Raw genomic sequence first — 19,694 nt, 5'->3', positions numbered from 1 at the left:
GGAAGCCAACCTAAGCTATTTAACAGGAATGCTTGTCTCAAAAATAAACAAAATGGAAGCAAAGGATGTTTGGTGGAGTCACTGCAAGAGAAAGTCCTCTTTCCAACCAACCACAGCCACCGCCACCGCGCTGTAGTGCCTGGCAGGCTCACTGACTGCTCTTCCTGAAGAAATACCGAAACGGGAAGAGAGTGCTGCAGGGAGGAGAGCAGAGGGGTCTGAGACTGAGGAGGTTGCGTCCCTTCTCCCTGGTTCCCATTAGTGCTTCATTAGTTGGGGCATTTTGCTCTGGGGAACCACAGAATGGAAATTCAAGTCTAAAACAGCATTTGAGAAGGTACCCAAATTAGATTATACCCGGAAGGGGGAAATAAAGGAAAAAGAATTGCAATAGGATGGTTGAACTCTAGATAGACAAAGATTGCTCAGTGTTCTCTCTAAAAAGGATTCTGAACATACACCTAGATTCAGAGGGGAGAGTGGAAGAAGCATTCTGGACTCAAATCATCTGAATGACCCAAGATAGACAGATGTTTCTGTTCAAGCAACATTTGTGAAACAGGCTTGTGAGGGCACCTCAGGGTGGAAAGAACTTTACACACATGAACAGAGAGCTCAAAATAAGCTTGAGCAACAAAGTGAGACCCTGTCTCAAAAGGAAGAAACCTGGTGTGGTGGTGCACATCTTTAATCTCAGCACTCTGCAGGCAGAGGCAGGAGGATCTCTTAGTTCAAGGACAGCATGGTCTACATAGTGAGTTGCATGCCAGTCAGGGTTACCCAGTGAGACCTTGCCTCAAAAAACAAAAACAAAAACAAACAAAAAACCACATTCTTTTAAATTAGGGCCCTTGTTTTCTATTTCATTTCCACCATCTATCTTTGATACAACTGAGAAATCTCAGTAAAGACTCTACTTGTTCTCTAGTCTTTCCCTCCCAAGACTGGACCTAGAGACTGCTTTTCAGCTTAAAGGCAAATAATAATAATAATAATAATAATAATAATAATAATAATAATACCCTGTTTTACCTTAGAAACCCAAATAAGCCACTGGATCCTGGTTCTTTAGGTGGTGGTGGGTTGCTACGTTGCAAGGGAGGGACAACCAGCCCTGGCAGGCTATGCTCCAACTTAGAATCTGTAAGGGAAACAGGCAGACGGAGAAAAGAGACTGGCCCAGAGGCTCCATGAACTGAGAGAACACAGGGCAGCCTCACACACCAAGATTTATTTAGAGCCAGGTGAAATGTTTGTTCTGACCTTTCCAATTTCATATCAGCTCAGTAAAATTCTGTTCTGTCCTTGTGCGTTTTCAAAGTCAGGCTTGAGATATTTACACATCTCAAGTCTCAGCCATCCACCAGAGCTGACATGTTTCCACAAGGAACCACAACTTGTTCACATGCTTATACCCTGCATCTGGCTAAATGTACCCCCATTCCAAGTCCTTGTGCTGGGTAACAGATAAGAAAGCTGGAAGAGGGCTGGAGAGAAGGCTCACAGGTTAAGAATGCTGACTGTTCTTCCAGAGGTCCTGAGTTCAATTCCCAGCAACCACATGGTGGCTCACAGCCATCTGTAATGAGATCTGATTCCCCCTTCTGGAATGTAGGCACACATGGAAACTAACATTGTATACATAATAAACAAATAAATAAATCTTTTTTTTTTTTTTAAAGAAAGCTGAAAGGGCCGGGCAGTGGTGGCACACGCCTTTAATCCCAGCACTCGGGAGGCAGAGGCAGGCGGATCTCTGAGTTCGAGGCCAGCCTGGTCTACAAGAGCTAGTTCCAGGACAGGCTCTAGAAACTACAGGGAAACGCTGTCTCAAAAAACCAAAAAAAAAAAAAAAAAAAAAAAAAAAGCTGAAAGGGCATGCCTCATTGGGCATTCACAGGCCTGGCAGAGCACCTGTCTATACCTTCATTCTTGTTTTATGTAGCCCGGGGCAGCCATGCAACGAAGCACTGCACCTTACCTGGTTTTGTAAGGCGCTGGGGATTGTCCCCAGGGTTCTGTGCAAGTGAGGCGAGAATTTCACCAACTGAGCTCCAGCTCCAGTCTTTGCACCTTCAGTCTTTTTTTTTGTTTTGTTTTGTTTTTTGAGACAGGGTTTCCTTGTAGTTTCTAGAGCCTGTCCTGGAACTGGCTCTTGTAGACCAGGCTGGACTTGAACTCAGAGATCCACCTGCCTCTGCCTGGGATTAAAGGCGTGCGCTACCACCGCCCGGCTGCACCTTCAGTCTTAATGCAAATGCCCCAGGGGAAGAGGAGAAAGTACTTCCCAGAACAGTTCTTCAACCCCACAGAAGAGCAAACCACATCCCTCCCAACTTCCCTTCGAGCCCTCTCACTTTGTTAGGAAATGTTTCGGAATTGCTGGACTACTGAGTTCGCTGTCAGAAGCAAGGGGATGCTGGGTACGGTAGCTCGTGCCTATGATCTCAGCAAACAGAAGGTTCAAAAGTTAGAGGCCAGCCTGGGCTCTACCACAAGAGCCTGTCTCAAAGAACAAAACCACCCACCGAACAAGAATCCACCTAAACCTACCCTGTTCCTGGACATCAGTGGCATCAAAAACTGGGGTATCCTGGTATTCTTGCTGGGTTTCTCCTTCCCTGTTCTGTTTTAAAAAAGGAAAAAAAGGCTTGAGGGCTCTGTGGTGTAGCATTGTCATGTCTGCTTTACACGCAGTAGGTCCTGGGTTTGAGCTCCAGGGGACAACAATAACAAGATCAACCTTTTTCATAAGTAGCCTGCAAAAAGTAAAAACCTGAGACCTAAAAAATGCCAAGGATAAAATATTAACTTCATCCTACAAGGTCTGTAATCAGGGGGCTACTGGCTTCTGATATGCCTAGCAGGTGCCTTCTGTAGGACTGCTCTTGTTCACACCAGCTTCCAACATAGTCCCTCTAAAATCATGTGCTGCAGGAGCTCAGAACATGCCACCTGGGCTTGCCTCTCCATCCCTATTGCTGAGCAAATGTCATTTTAGAGACATGTACAGTTCATGGGGCAAGACTATACTACAAGCCAGTGTCATGAGGCTGCTCTACGAGTCTGTAGTGCTATGATTGCAAAATGGGTGGTTGTTGTGAAGGAAGGTTCCGCAGGGGAAGTGACATTTGGATGGAGCTCTGATGGATGGATGGGATTTTGTCATAATTGGGGTGAGGAGCTGGTCAGGAAGAGCAGGGCTTTCCGGGCAGAGACATGATGAAAAGGGCACAGTGCCATTACTGAGTAAATACAATCAGCATAGCTAGAGTCAGGCATGGTGGAAACAGGACAGCTGAACAGCCAGTATAATACAGTGCGATCTTATATCTCTCTGTGTGTCACTGCTTGGTAGAAATTCCTTCATCTGTTGAAGAGGATATCCTACAAACTGTTTCCAGGTCTGCATTTCCAGTAAGCATTCTGAAGGTCAAAAGCACAGGCATACATTTTCTTGGAAATATCTGCCAGCTGGTTTGTCCTCACCCAGCATGGCCTGTGCACCTGACTGTACAGCAGCATAGCCTGTGCACCTGATTGCACAGCAGCATAGCCTGTGCACCTGACTGCACAGCAGCACGTATGCTATTCAGGCTGTGCTTCTGTTGAAGACTTTGTACAGGGTGGCTGGAGAGGCAGAGTCACAGTAAGTCCTAAGGAAGTCATCTCTGATCCCAATTCTAAGCATAACTTTCAAGTCGGAATGGAAGATCTCCCTGAGATGAGCTTCCCCATAAACACTTCAGAGCAAGGTCAGCTGCGGGCGGACCCAGCTCATATTCCTATACAGCTGAGAAAGAGCTAAAGGGAGGAAGAAAACCATTCTTACCCCCTAGACAGAAAGGAAGGATTTAGAAGGCCTAGGTCTAGTTTCATGAAAGTACGAAAGAATAATTCTTTTTCCCCCCGAGACAGGGTTTCTTTGTAGCTTTGTAGCTTGTTCTGGAACTTGTTCTGAAGACCAGGCTGAACTCGAACTCATGGAGATCCACCTGTCTCTGTGCTGAGTGCTGGGATTAAAGGCATCAACCACCACCACCTGGTGAAAGGCTAATTCCTATAAATTTAAGAAAACTATGATTTTGGACTCAAATCTTGCTGCAGAGATGACCAAACAGAGCAGTATCCATGAGGGCTGGATATAAGGGATCAGAGGGCAACAGTCAACCCAGAAGTAAGGAGACTGCTCTTACAAGGGTAGCGTCCCTTGAAGGCACAAGCTGTAAGGGAGGAAAGACAGCTGAGACAGTGGTACCATTGGAGACAGCCAGCGGGTGTCACACCTTGAATGGCACAAACTGTTAAGAGCCAGTTCTGCTTAGAAGTGGGGAACACACTGTGAGCAGTCTGGTCCACATCAGGGCCATTTACCTGTGCTCTCCTGTCTTTTAATCTTTTCATAGTCTGGGTTTCTAAGTCTGGGACCTGAAAGACCAAACAGAAAAGGTCTTCACTTCTTTATTCTTCCCCAAACATCTCTTATGAGACAAGTGTTATATTCTTCTAAGTTCCCTGCAAACTTTTCAAATGTGTTCAGACATGTGCAACCCCCCCCACACCCCTGTGCTGTATGTGATCCTGTACCCAAATTTCCCACAAAGGGGTGGGGTGCCAAGCACTGAACCATGGGAGCAAATTCAATTTTTCCAGCTCAAGTGGCTTGCACTGAGAGTCTCTGTGATTACTTTAATTTAGGAGAAATCCTCTCCCTGGGAACAGAATCTGTGAAGGAGGCTGTCTTTGGGTGTTGAGTCAAAATCAATAAACATGCTCCTTTTGCTCAGCTTTTCTCTAAGCTCAGAATGAGGTTGAAAAGGTAATTATGTTGAGTAAGAAGCTGTGGGTTCTGTTCTTGCGGGAGATGATGTGTCAGACTAAGAATAGGAAGGTGCAGAGGACAGTGCGAGGGAAATGCTCCCTCACAGCAATTATCTCGTTGTGTAGAGCTTTGTTCTCCAGAGTTCCATGTACCCTCTTATTCTTTCTCATTTCTCTTTCTGCCGCTCCAAAGGCTGGGAGCACAGGAGACAGCTTTCTACCTAAAACCTCATGGGCTGTGGGGTTGTGACACAAAACTGGAGCCCCATCTTCTAACCTTCTTCCCAGAAGCAGAAATCTAGATCCCAAGGGCACAGTCAAGTAACTGATAAACTCCTGGAATAAGTAGCAGGTTTCACATGTATGTTGGGTGTCCTATCCCACAACATGTTAGCAAAATGGTGGACTGGAAATAAAATTGTTTCGTTACCTTTTTAATAATTAATTTTATTTTATGTGCATTGGTGTCAGATCTCCAGGAACTGCAGTTATAGACAGTTGTGAGCTGCCATGTGAGTGCTGGGAATTGAACCCGGGTTCTCTGGAAGAGCAGCCAGTTCTCCTAATGCTGAGCCACTCTCCAGCCCCTTGCTTCATTTCTTCACTCAAAAATATTTTAGGCGCCTTTAATCCCAGCACTCGGGAGGCAGAGGCAGATGGTTCTCTGTGAGTTCGAGGCCAGCCTGGTCTACAAGAGCTAGTTCCAGGACAGGCTCCAAAGCCTCAGAGAAACTCTGTCTCGAAAAACCAAAAAAAAAAAATTTTTTTTAGGTAAATTCCTGTGATCCTGATGGATGTAAGGCCTGTCACTGTCTAGCCCCTGCTGATCTGTCCAGTAACGTTTCTCAGCACTAAGTTCTGGGTGCACTGGCCTGCAGGCATGAAAAGCATCACACTCTTTCCTCCTGGCCTAAGTTCTTCAAAGGCCTCAACCTGCCCAGGGAACTCTTTCCTCATGACCGTTTTGTATCCATCAGGTACCCAGTGCTTCCTGTACACAGCATCTTGACTGTCTGGTCTGACATTCCTGGCGGCTTTAGAAGATGACAGCCCAAATACTTGGCACATGGGAGACACAGAATAGTGTCTGGAATGAATGAACATGGTAGATCCTTGCTCCTTTACTGATTGTGTTGTGGGCCTAGGAAGGTGAAGGGGTGACTAGTAGAGGAAAAATTGTGAAGCTTTGAAGACAACTATTGGAAAGGAGCTTTACAATGAGGAAGTAGCCAGTATATCAACATTAAAATGAAGGAACAGACCCATAAATCAATAAAATCAAACCAAATAAAATCATTGGGACAGCCAGGAGGTGGTGGTGCACACCTTTAATCCCAGGACTCAGGAGGCAGAGGCAGGCCGATCTCTGTGAGTTCCAGGTCAGCCTAGTCTACGCAGTGAGTTCCAATATAGTCGAAGCTACAGAGAAACCCAGTCTTAAAAACAACACAAACAAACAAACAAATCACTGGGACAGCCTGTCACTGTTCTAGAGGCTTTGCTCCTTTTTTGTTTGTTTGGTTTTTGCTTGTTTGTTTGTTTCTGTTTTTTGAGACAGACAGGGTTTCTCTGTGTAGCCCTGGCTATCCTTGTACTTGCTCTGTAGACCAGGTTGGCCTCGAACTCATAAAGATCCACCTGCCCCTGCTTCCCAAGTGCTGGGATTAAAGGCAGACGCCACCACTGCCCAGCTGTTCTTACGTTTTAATTGATTTACTTTATTTTAAATTATGTGTATGCGTGTGAATATGTACATGTAAGTAAAGTATCCACAGAAGACAGAGGCCTCTGTTGGCAGGAAAGATCCCTCTGGAGCTGGAGGCAGTTGTGAGATGCCTAACCTGAATGCTGGGAATTGAACTCATAACCTCTAAAGAGTATATGATATTAACCACTAACCCATATCTCTAGCCTTTTTAATTACTTTATGGGGGGTTAGGAGCCGAGTCTATGTAGCCCTGGCTGACTTTGAACTCAGTGATCTGTGTGCCTCTGCCTCACTAGTGCTAGAATTAAAGGCATGAGCACTCATGCTCTGGCCTAACAACATTTACAGTCTCTTCTATGTAGATGTATGGGTGAGAGGTGCCTGTAGGTGTGCTCGTGTCATGGCGTACACACAGAAGTCAGAGCACCCTGTATGAGTCAGTTCCTCCTTCCACCATGTGGTCCTCAGGGGAGAAGTGAACTCATTAGACTTGGCGGCAGGTGATTTTGCCAAATGAGCCATGAGCCATCTCACTGGCTATTTGTTTTTGGTTTGGGGCTGGAGAGTTGGCTCAGTTGTCAAGAGCTTTGCCTGATCTTCCAAAGGTCCTGAGTTCAATTCCCAGCAACCACATGGTGGCTCACAACCATTTGTAATGAGATTTGACTATATACATAATAAATAAATAAATTAATTAAGAAATTATTTACGTGTGTGTGTGCGCGTGCATGCACATGTGTGAAAGTATCCACAGAAGCCAGAAAAGGGTGTTGGATCTCCTGGAGCTGGAGTTACGGGCAATTGTGCGTTGCCCAACATGGACACTGGGAACTGAACTCAGGTCTTCTGCAAGAGCCTCAATGCTCCTAAGGGCTGAGCCATCTCCCTCTGTTTATTTCTTTAAAGACTCTGTGTAGAACTGGAGGACTGTGAACTCAAGAGAATTCAGAACCTGTCAGACTTCTAAGTGCCAAGATTAAAGGCATGTGCCACCATGTCCAGCTTCCTCCATTTTTTTCTACAAAATAATTTAAAATTTATTCTTTCACAACTCCATAAATGTAAAATAAATAATATATTTAGATCATCTTTACTCCCCACTCCACTCTCTTACCCTCCTTCCCCTCGCTCTGTAGTCTTTCTTCCCAGTACATCCCCTTCCTTCCTCCTGCCATGTTTTCCTTTCCCTAGAACCCACAGCTTAATTAGGGTTGCTTGCATGTATGTAGGTGTAAGATTATTTACTGGATCGTGGGCAGCTTACCAGTAGCTACACTCCTGTATAAAACGATTCCCCTGTCCTCCAGCAGTTCACCTTAGTTAGGGCTGAGCCACCCTTTAGCTTCTACAGCTTCCTTGTCTTATTTCTTTTTAGACAGTGTCTCACTCCACAGACCTGTCTGACCTAAAACTTATAGTGGAGTCAGGCTGGCCTCAAACTTGTAGCCATCTCACTGTTTTGGCCCGAGCACTGGACTTAAGGTGTGTGCTACTACTCCTTACCAACTTCTAGTGCCCATCTCATCTGCTAAAGCAGACACACACCAGACTACACACTCCAGTGTAGACTAAGGCAAAAGTTTTCTACAGTGAGGATTCTATATTGGATTTCACACTCATTCAATACAGACCTATTTTAAATTATAGAACACAAGCAGTTTTTAACTTGAGAAGACAATGTGAAAAGATCCATGGTTATGTGCATTATACAACCACTTTAGGGATAGACTGTGACAAGGACAGAATAGTTGGATGTCATTAAATCCAAGAATGAGTTTAGTCAGTTCAATCTGTAGCAAGGACCAAGCTGAGCATGTAATAGGAATCCCGGCCTCTAACAAAGGAGCCATCAAAAACCTCACAGCCTCCAACTTGATGCTTACCCTCTTTGTTTTCTTCAGGGGCTTCTGATTACTGAAGGCTTCACTAGAAGTTTCTATCTTGGCCCTGAAGTGGGGGAGGAAAGCCCAGGAAATGTCATTGGCTATGGCAACATTACCACATTCAAGTAAATGTAGTCCAAATGAATATTTCAGCAAGTTGGCTATTTTTATACTACTCCTGGCTGGCAGGAAAAATTGTGTGGCAAAAATTTCTTTGGTTGCTTTAATTCACAATAGAATTTCAATTGGAGACATTTAAGGACATGTTTGAGAAACAAAAAATGTGATTGACAGAGGTATCAAACTATGAAATATTCTGATGAAACCCAGGGGAGACTTGGGGCCTCATCACTGTGGGAAAATTAGTTAAATAAAATCAAACCAAGTCTTATGCCTCAGATATGCTCACATTCCACATGGCTTGTCACTGACACATTACCTGAACCCATAGGGTCAGCCCCTTCCTAGTCCATCTTCACTACATCTACATCTAAGGGCCTTAGGCTGTAGGAGACCTTGGCACAAAAGCACCCTTGGGCTGGGGAGCAAACCACGTCGTGGACTATTCCAGGTGCCTTCTCTCTGGGATTCCAAGAATGACTAAATTGTCTTATTGACTAGTTCTTCTTTGAGAGAGGATCAAAAGTACACAAGTAGCCTCTACAACAGCACCTTCTGCATGCTTGAATATGCTCAGCATTCCCCCTAACAACTCATGCACACTGTGTTTTCTTTTAAGACAAGATCTCACTAGCATCCTTGGCTGGCCTCTTGTAGTGAGTGACTCTACTGCTTCTGCTTCCTGAAGGCTGTGTTTACAAGTGTGCACCACCACACGGACAGTATATTGCATACATTTTACCCAGTTGCTCATGGGATAAAACAGAATTCTATTTTATTTGTTCTAATTCTTTCAAAGTTTTTTGTATGTGCATGTTTATGTATTAACAGTGGTGTTAATACATACACATGTACACTGGTGTGGAGGGTGAAAGACAACCTCCAGTGCTCTTTCCCAAGTGTTGTTCGCTTTTTGTTTGAGACAGGGTCTTTTATTGGCCTAGAGCTTTCCCAGTAGGCTAGGTTGACCAGCCAGTGAGCCATAAGTTCGCCTGCCTGCATCCTTCCAGCACCTCAGTTATAAACCTGTGCCACCATGCCTAGCAGCCCCCGTGGGTTCTGTGGATTACATTCAGGTCCTCAAGCTTGCATGGTAAATACTTTAGCCACCATGCTATCTCTTCAGCTTCCTTCTGTTTTTATATAATAGTCTAAGACTTCCTAAGTTTTGTGCCTTCCACAACATAATGCCATTATTTATTCATTAACTATGTTGAGTTTAGATTTATAGAGCTATGTTTCCTCTTAGCCTTTGTTTGTCTTTTCTTCTTCTTGTCCTCTTTTTTTCATTTTTTTCTTTTCTTTTTTCTTTCTTTCTTTCTTTTTTTTTTTTTTTTGAGGTAGGGTTTCTGTGTGTAATACCTCTGTCTATCCTAGAACTCAGTTTGTAGACCAAACTGGCTTTGAACTCACAGAGATCCACCTGCCTCTACCTCCTGAGTGCTGGAGTTAAAGGGGGATGCCACCACTGCCTGGCCTGTTTTGATGTCAAGGCCTCACACTTGATAAGCGAGCACTCCTCCAAGCTACAGTCCAGTTCAGCCTCCATCTTGATAAACAGAATGATCTTACTCTGATGAGAGACTGTTCAAATTAAATAGAAAATATAAACTTATTTCCTTTCATCAGTTTGCCCCTGGGATGGACAAGGTACTGAAGAACCCTACAAATCAAGCAACTGCCCAAGGGCAAAATCAACAAATAGCAATAGGTGGCAAAGCCTCTCTATACCACTGACCTGTGTGGTTTTGGCCTGCTAGGGGAGTTGGGCTCATCCACAAATTTTCGTTTCTGCATTGTGGTTTCTTCTGCCTTCTTCTCAGGTAGGACCTTCAGGAAGGAAACCAGACTCCTGTGAACCCACATTTTCTAGAGTGGCTCACGGTTTAGGAAGGCCCAACATAGAGGACTGCCAACCAAAGGCAATTGGTAATACCTCCACTTCAACAAGATATTCTGCCAGAGATATCGCCTCTGAAATCTAGATGAAGGGAGACATGATCTCATTTTACAGTTGGGATGGGATCTGAGCATCAAGTGAGGGGCAAAGGCAGAAGAGACAAGAGCAGCACTTTTGAGGCAGGAAAGGCAATTTTCATTTTATATAGAAATTCAATATTGCTGGGCATGGTGATGCACAAGCTTAATCCCAGGACTCAGGAGGCATGTGGATCTCTGAGTCTACAGAGCAAATTCCAGGACAGTCTGGACTGCTACACAGAAACTCTATCTCAAACAAACAAAGAAACAAACAAACTAGCTGGGTGGTGGCGGCGCACGCCTTTAATCCCAGCATTTGGGAGGCAGAGGCAGGAGGATCTCTGTGAGTTCGAGGCCAGCCTGGTCTACAAGAGCTAGTTCCTGGACAGGCTCAAAGCTACAGAGAAACCCTGTCTCGAAAAACCAAAAAATAGAAAGAACAAACTTACCAACTCAAGAGGACTATCATCTGTTGGTTTTCCTACAATGGGAAATTTGAACATCATAATGGATCAAGACTGTCTTACCTGGGTTTCTGAACTTAATTTTTGGGAAATGGATTGAGACAAAACTTCTGCTTGAGCCCTTTCCTCTTCTGCCTGGAACCATTTTCCCTACAGTGTCTTGAGATTCTGTCCTACCCTCCGGAACAACTGCCACCTTTAAGCTGAAGTGGAGTTGGTTTACGCCATACTTCATAGGATGCTCTTCAAAAGAGGATGTTTTACTATCTGACAAACTGGGTTGTTTTCCATCTAATTCCCTTGAGGCAGTATCTCTCACTGAATCAGAAACTCAGCCTTTCTGATAGGCTGGCCTGCCAGTGAGCTCCCAGGATCTGCCTGTTTCTATCAACCCTGCCAAGGTCAGGGTTACAGGAAAGTGTGGCCACGGGCAACAGGGAGTCAAATTGAGGCTCTTGTGCTTGCATAACAAACATTATTACCCACTGAACCATCTCTTCAGCCTTCTTTTGTATGTTTAAAATTAAACTAGCAGGTATTTATTTGCTTTTTAGTAAAATAACCGTATCTCTTGGAGATTAATAACTGGGAAATAGTGTTAAGATATCAGAGGCCTGGCATGGCTTTTAATCACCTTACTCAGAAGGCAGAAGCAGGTAGATCATTGTGAGTTCGAGGCCAGTCTAGTCTATATAGTGAGCTTCAGGGCAGCCAGGGCTACATAGTGAGACCCTGTATCAGAAACAAAAACAAAGTGTTTGCATAGATTTCTTTCACTGAGCTATTACTCTCCAACCAGACTATGTATTCCCATCCAACAATATTTAATACATACAACCCCTGAAATTGGTGTCTCTTCGCCATTTAATGAAAGAGACGCAGGGAGATTAAATAACTTATCATAGTTCCTAAGCCAGGGTATTGAGCCAAGTTTGGAGGAAATGCTTCAGAGCTCTGTCCTGTCAGTTAGAGCCTGGTGGTTTAGACAGCTACATGGCACTCAGCTCATCCTCCTGCCTATTCCCTCTTCTACCACTCATTCTCCTCACTACTTACCTGTAGGCATATTTCCAGTAAACCATTTCATCTCGACATACAGAGTAAAAACAAATGGGTAGGGAGTCAAGATGATTTCTCCGTGTTTAAACTTCAGGTGGGAAACTCTCTCCCACTTGCTTTTATCTGAGGATGGTGCTAAGGAAACGAGAAAGGAGGACAGCATGTGTTCCTGGTAACTATCTGAAGGCTGAGGCTCTAGCTCTCCTTTCTCTGACCTACCCTTCAAACTGTCTTTGGTCTCACTGCTTCCACTGAAATCTATGCTGTGACTTGTAGCTCATTAGCAGCTGGGAAAAGCCAGATGTGATGTTGCATGCCTCCGATCACAATACTCAGGAGTCCGAGGCAGGAGGATTACTGTGCATTCCATGCTACCTTTGACAATATACTGAGTAGTAGGCCAGTCATGGCAACCTAGTAAGACCAGCCATGGTTAACTACCTCAAAAACTCAAAGGTCAGGCATGTTGTTTTACATAGTGATTTCAAGGCCAGCCTGAGTTCCATGAGATAGGGCCTATCTTAAACACAAACCCACTTTTCTGGGGGAAAAATAAGACACCAGGAAGGAAAGGATATAGGGAAATACAGTGAAGTGTTCTGTAACAAAGGGCTGCAGGCTGTCCATGTTTGCCAAGACTGCACGGATAGAATCCTGAAAAAGATACTTAAAGTTATTTTAATACTGTTGAAGCTCAGCTAATCTTTCCATTTATATCTTCTACTCTTTTTAAAACATATGATGTTTGTTGTTGCTTTTTTTTTTGAGGCAGGGTCTCACTGTGTAGCACTTATTGGCCTGCAACTCACTATGTAGACAAGGCTAGCCTCAAACTCACAGAGATCTACCACTATAGAGATCAGCCACTATACCCAGATTTATATTTTTTTAATTAAAAATGTTAAGAGATTGATTGTGGTATCAAAACAAAGAAACAAACAAAAATTGTTTAGAGAGATAGGGCTAGACAGATGGCTCAGTGGTAGGAGCATTCGCTATTCTTCCACAGAACCCAGTTTCAGTTCTCAGCACCCACGTAGTGGCTCACAACCATGTTTTTACTCCAGTTCCAGGGGCTTCACCATCTCTTCTGGCCTCCACAGATACCAGGTACTCATAGTGCACAGATACACATGCAGGCAAAACACTTTTTATGGGTGCTGAGGATCTGAACTTAGGTCCGCATGCTTTTGTGGTAGGTACTTTTCCAGCCTCTAGAGCTGATATTTTGAATCATTAGGCTACACTAATTCTCAATTAATATTTTCTAAAGGAATAAAAGAGAATGATAGCATTGTCCCTGAAACTAATAAGAAATGAGAGAAAACAAGTAGAGCGGGAGAGATGGCTCAGTGGCAAAGAGCACAAGCTTCTAGAGGACCCTGGTTTGATTTCCAGCACTCACGTGGCTGCTCACAACCTGTAACTCTAGTTCCAAGAAATTCAACACCCTCTTCTGCCACTGCAAACACTGGGCACATGGTTGTTGCACAGACATGCATGCAGGCAAAACATCCACGCACATAAAATAAATAATACAATTTGTAACAATGAAAGAAAACATATAAAACATGTTTTGCTGCTAGATATGGTGGCACATACCCACAGCACTTGGGAGGCTAAGGCAGAAGGAGGACTATGAATTCATGGTTAACTTAGGCTTTATAGTGAGGACTTGCCTCAAAAATTAAAAAAACATACTATGGATCTGCCAGTGCATCCCAGCATTTGGGAGGCTGAAGCAGTTGGATCTCTGTGAGTTTGAGGCCAACCTGGTCTAGAGAGCCAGTTTCAGGACAGCTAGGACTGTTACACAGAGAAACCCTGTCTTGAATACTAAAACAACAACAACAAAAATCTTTGTATCTGGGAATGATGGTATATGCCTTTAATCCCAGCACTTGGAAAGCTGAAGCAGGAGAATTGCCATTAGTTCCAGGTTATGCCTGGGCTTCATGAGAAGTACCAATCTAGTAAGGGCTATTACCAAATAAGACCCTGTCTCAAAAATCAAGAAAAGGGGCTGGAGAAATGGTTCAGGGATTTAGAGTTCTGACTGTTCTTCTAGAGGAACAGAGTTCCATTCCCATCGCCCATATGGAGGCTCACAACCACCTGTAATTCTAGTTCCAAGGGATCCAATGCCCTCTTTTGGTCCTTTTGGACACATGACATACACATATGGTACACAGATATACATGCAGGCAAAGTATCCATATTCATAAAATAATAATAAACAAAAATTGAAAATAGAGTTGGGGATGTAACTTAGATGATAGAGTCATGCATATTAAATAATATCTAGCACTGTATAAACCAGGTTTGGTGATGTACACCATAATCCCAGGCAGGAGGATCAGAAGTTCAAGGACATCCTCAGATACATAGGCCAGCCTGGGATTTATGAGACCTTGCTGAAAAAACACACATGCACTCACCCACAAACTCATGCAAAGGACCAACGGTAGAGGCTCATGCAATCCCAGTACTTAGGATGAAAAGGAAGAAGGATCTCTGAAAGTTCAAAGCCAGTTTGGTCTACACACATTCTAGGCCAGGCAGTAATATATAGTGAGACCATGTGTATAAAGTAAAACAAAAAAAAAATAAACAAAAAAGCAGCTTTTGACCCTTAATATGCACATAAATGTATGCAAATGTTTTCTAGCCTGGATATGTGGCAGGCATTGAACACACATATTTGAAATTTATACCATAATCTTGAAAACAAGTTAACTTTATTTGACAGGTGAAGAGACAGACTGGGACACAGGACCGGGCCCCAGAACTACAACCGGGCCCAGTGCTTTCACCAGTTTAGTTTACAAAGCTGTATCCCTGCTCAGTCTTCTTTCTGGAAATCTCTAACAAGCAGAGCTGTTCAGAAAAGGAATGAACATGAACTTGGAACAAAGCAATGGCAAATGTTTCCAATTTAAATGAAGACACAGTCACTTGTCAGTGTATTTACTGCCCAGTTTCCTGAACGTCAAACACCAGGCGGTGGTTGGGATCGTGGCATTCCCAGAGCCCTGGAAGGCAGCAGTCCTCCGGAAGCTCCTTTGTGCCAACTGCCACAACAGAGCTGACCTGTCTGGGAACCCCCGTGGAAACAAACAATAACCCGTCTCAAAGGCGCTCATACTTTAGTGAGAATTGAAAAAAGATACGGCTTTAAAATTTTCTGCAAAAAGTGGCTTCTTTGCATGGAGACACCAGTTTACCAGGTGGAGTTTACTCAGTATGAGGGAATAATAGAAGCCTAGATATGGATTTATCCTTGCCTTGAGGAGTAAATACTTTCTTCAGAAGTTGTCTGATTTTTTTCCTACCTCCAGCTCCTGGATGATGACTTCCTTGTCCTCTATTTCTTCTTCTCTAGAAGGTAAACAGACAGGTACCATAAGACAGCAACCCCTGTCCAGCATCTGCTTTGTGGTGCTAAAGATACCACATACATTACAGTCTGGTTGACCCATTGCTTGCCTTACATTGGGGTGTGGTTTGAGCATTAGTTATCTCTCCCCTGAGTCTTCCCTGTTAAATTTCCAAGACCTTTTATTTCTGTTGTGATGGTTAATAATATTTTAGAGCATATTTTTAAAAGTCTACTAAATTGGAGGGGCTCAGAGCACTGAACCTGGGCTTTGTAGTATATCCAGTGCAAATATCCTACCACTGAGCCGCACGTTGGCCCACTATTTAATTTTATTCGAACTAGGCTGGAGAGATGGCTCAGTGGTTAAGAGCATTGCCTGCTCTTCCAAAGGTCATGCATGAGTTCAATTCCCGACAACCACATGGTGCCACCACCATCTGTAATGAGGTCTGGTGCCCTCTTCTGGCCTGCAGACATACATACAGACAGAATATTGTATACAAAATAAATAAATTTTTAAAAAAGAGCATTGCCTGCTCTTCCAAAGGTCCTGAGTTCAATTCCCAGCAACCACATGTTGCCACAACCATCTAAAAATGAGATCTGATGCCCTGTTCTGGCCTGCAGGCAAGCACACAGAATATTGTATACATAATAAATAAATAAAATATTTTTAAAAATTTATTCGAACTGCCAAGCACTGCAGCAAATGTCTGTAGTCCCAGTATCTTAGAGGTGGAGGTAGATGGACCAGGAATTCAAGACTAGACTCAGCTACACAGTAAATGAAGTTGATCTGAGCTGCAAAAAACCCTGTCTCAAAAACAAAATAGTTTTAACTGATAAATAGAAATATAAAAATTTATGAGATTTCAGGAGTTATTTCTTTGTCTTTCCCTAAGACAGGGTCTCATTGTGGCTCTGGCTATCCATGAACTCACTCTGTAGACCAGGCTGGCCTCAAACTCACAGAGATCCACCTGTTTCTGCCTCCCAAATGCTGGGATTTAAGAAGTATACCATTGCACTAGGCTTCATCATTGTATCTTAAATTTCTTTAACTTAAATTTTTTCCCTAGTTTTTATTCTACATGTATGGGTGTTTTGCCTTCATGTATTCTATGCATCACATGTGAGAAGTGACCACATATGGGAAGAGGGCATTAGATTTCCTTAGGTTTGAATTACAGTTGATTGTGGGTGCTGGTAATTGAACCCTGGTCCCATGGAAGAGCAGCCAATGCTCTTACCCACTGAACCATTTCTCTAGTCTCTCATTACTATTTTAAAGTATGTGTGATGGCTATTCTTGGTTGTTAGCTTGACTACATCTGAAATTAATCAAAGCCCAAGTGGGTAGGTACATCTGTGAGGAATTTTTCTTAATTAAGTCATTTCAAGTAGGAAGACCCACTTTTAATCCAGATCTTTAGAGGTGGGAGGATATACTTTCATTTGGGCCACACCTTCCACTGTCAGCCTATATATAGGACATGGAAGAAGGAAGCTTGTTCTCCTTGCCTGTTTACTCTCGTTTTTTTTTGCTGTCAAGTTCATTCCTTTACTGGCATTCCATTGGTAGACAGACATTGTTGGGCTAGCTGGACCACATCCTGTAAGCCATTCTAACAAATCCTCTTTATTCATATATATAAATGTGTGTGTCTCTCTGTGTGTGTGTGTGTGCACACACACACACGCATGCAAGCACGCACAGTCTCATTCCCTAAGCTCTGTTCCTCTAGAGAACACTGATTCAATACACAGTAAAACAAAAAGCACTAGCCAGGCAGTGGTGGTGTACAACTTTAATCCCAGCACCCGGGAGGCAGAGGCAGGCAGATCTCTGTGAGTTTGAGGCCAGCCTGGTCTATAGAGTGAGTTCCAGGACAGCCTCCAAAGCTACACAGAAAAACCCTGTCTCGGAAAAAAAAAACAAAAACAAAAACAAAAAAACCAAACCAAACCCCAACAACAAAACATGCCCTGAGGAAATGTACTTGTGTGAAGCTTTAAGTTGCAAACTGAATGAGTTGCTCTTTTCATGCAATAATATTTACTTGAATAATTAGCTGATAAACAAATTGTCTGCTTAATTAGCTGATAAACAAATTGTCTGCTATTCAGCTCTGTGAGGTTAACATACATTTTCTCAAAAATAAATAAAGCAAACATGTCAAATCAAGGAAAACAATTGGCAGTATTTGCTATCAATATTAAGTTTTGGGCTTTTGAGAGAGAATTTTGAAAAAAATTATCTTTTTTCCCCCCAAGACAGGGTTTCTCTATTTAATGGTTCTAACTGTCCTAGAACTCTCTTTGTAGGTCAGACTGGCTTTAAACTCTGAACTCAGAGATCTACCTGCCTCTGCTTTCCAAGTGCTGAGATTAAAGGTCTGCACCACCACTGCCCGGCTGGGTTCTGGAAATCTTATTCTGATCCTTTGGGAAAGTAATACATACTCTTAACTGCTACATCATCTCTCAGGCCCTATTTTATGTATATGGGCGTTTTGCTTGTATGTATGTCTGTGTACCACATGCATGTGGTACCTGTGGAGGCTTAGGCCAGAAGGCCATCAGATCCACTGGAACTAAAGTTGCAGAGAAGTCACCACATAGGTTCACAGAACAGAACCCTAATCTGGAAGAGAAGTCAGTGCTCTTAACTTAATGTGGGATTCCCCTCTGTATGCTGTGAATACCACTGGTTAATAAAGAATTTTCTTTGGGCCTATTGCAGTGCAGAATAGGGCAAGGCGGAATTCCAAGCAGATAGAGGAGGAGAGAGTAGGCGGAGTCAGAGAGAAGCCATGTAACTGGACAAGAGACAGACGCCTGATGCCAGATGCTGGACAGAACCTTACCAATAGGCCTCAACCATGTGGTGATACACAGATTAATAGAAATGGGTTAATTTAAGATATGGGAGCTAGAAGCATGAGCTAATAGGCCAAGCAGTATTGTAATAATACAGTTTCTGTGTGATTATTTTGGGTCTGGGTGGCCAGGAAACAAAAGAAGAGCCTGCAACTACATTGACTGTCAAGTAATTTCTCCAGACCTATTTACAATTCTTTCTCTCTTTCTTTATTGTTTTGAGACAAGGTCAAGCTGAAAAAAATTCTGAGAAATATCTCCTCAAAGCCACATTGACCCTACTTTAGGAAATTCTATCAATAGCAAATATAACAAAGACTAAGTATCTGGGAAGGCCTGACCAGGTGCTATTGCGGTCACTTCCCTGGACTGAGTCAGGCAAAGATGAGGACCTGGAGGAATTCACTTGCCTGTGCTAGCATGAGCTATCTCCCACCTTTCAAATTACCTGATACTGTCACCATATCTGATTTTGAACTTATACACATTGGATCCTGCATGAAGGAACCTTGTCTCTGGAAAAGGGTAGGTGAACGGTTTTAAACTCATTGTGTCTTGACGGTAGCCTAAAACAAAGTAGAAATATTAATCAGAAAAAGTTGAAGATGTCTCCTTAAATACAGGAAAGGAAGCCTGTCAATCTGCAGCATCTCTTGAAGGATAAATGTTCAACACAGTACCAGTGCCCATAAACCAGACTCATTCAGCATGGCTACTGATTAGCTGGACCCTTCTCCTACCTATACAGTGAAGATACATGGTGTGCTGGACCTACATCTATATAAAGGCAAAAAGACAATATTCAAATTTGAATTTTATTACTGTGCTTGTTAGTTATGTTTTTGTTCTCTGTGTGTGTGTTTTGATTGCTTTGTTAACCTGACATAACCTAGAATCATCTGGAAGAGGGAACCTCAACTAAAGAAATTCTTCCTAGACAGAATATTGTATACACAATAAATAAATAAATAATAATAAAAAAGAAATGCTTCCTTCAGATTGACCTGTGGGCAAGTCTGTGGGGCGCTGTCTTGACTGGTGACTGCTGTGGGAGGGCCCAGCCCACTGTGGGAAGTACGACCCCTCCTCAGGTGGCCCTGGGTTGTATGGGAAAGTAGGCTGACCAAGTCAGGGGGAGCAATGGTCTCTGCTTCAGTTCCTGTCTTTTCCCGATGATGGACTGTAACTCCTCAGCCAAATAGATCCCTTCATCTCCAACTTGCTTGTGGTCATGGAGACTTATTGCACTAAGAGAAAGAAAACCAAGACAGCTCACATTTGGCATGAGCTCAGGGATAAAATCAAGGACACTATGATTCTCTAAATTACTAGGGCTTTTCTGTGCCTCCCTTCATTTTATAGTAGAGATAATAAATACTTCAGTCCCTTGGCCTTAATAT

General features: G+C 43.2%; 1 protein-coding gene across 1 annotated transcript; it reads right to left on the bottom strand.

Annotated features, from left to right (window-relative positions):
• Positions 1–148: 148 nt before the first annotated feature.
• Majin (membrane anchored junction protein) lies at positions 149–18,843 on the bottom strand. Its single transcript, XM_038317568.1, has 10 exons — positions 18,743–18,843; positions 15,368–15,413; positions 12,614–12,689; positions 12,033–12,158; positions 10,962–10,993; positions 10,271–10,362; positions 8,413–8,476; positions 2,554–2,626; positions 1,033–1,141; positions 149–194 (listed from the first exon to the last, which is right to left on the bottom strand). Exons 1-10 carry the CDS (start codon positions 18,841–18,843, stop codon positions 149–151), a joined length of 765 nt encoding a protein of 254 aa, XP_038173496.1.
• Positions 18,844–19,694: the final 851 nt, after the last annotated feature.

This window comes from Arvicola amphibius, chromosome 1 (assembly GCF_903992535.2).
Source record: "Arvicola amphibius chromosome 1, mArvAmp1.2, whole genome shotgun sequence".
Taxonomy (NCBI): Eukaryota; Metazoa; Chordata; class Mammalia; order Rodentia; family Cricetidae; genus Arvicola; species Arvicola amphibius.
This window is presented reverse-complemented; position numbering and strand designations above follow the sequence as displayed.

Bases quoted from the DNA above. Each gene is read 5' to 3' on its own strand.
- Majin (XM_038317568.1), bottom strand. From the start codon at position 18,843: ATGAGTTTAAAACCGTTCACCTACCCTTTTCCAGAGACAAGGTTCCTT. The intron at 12,690-15,367 runs GTAGGAAAAAAA...TATCTTTTTCAG, and splicing joins TCATCATCCAGGAGCTGGAG to GATTCTATCCGTGCAGTCTT. The intron at 12,159-12,613 runs ATATCCTTTCCT...CACCATCCTCAG, and splicing joins ACACTTCACTGTATTTCCCT to ATAAAAGCAAGTGGGAGAGA.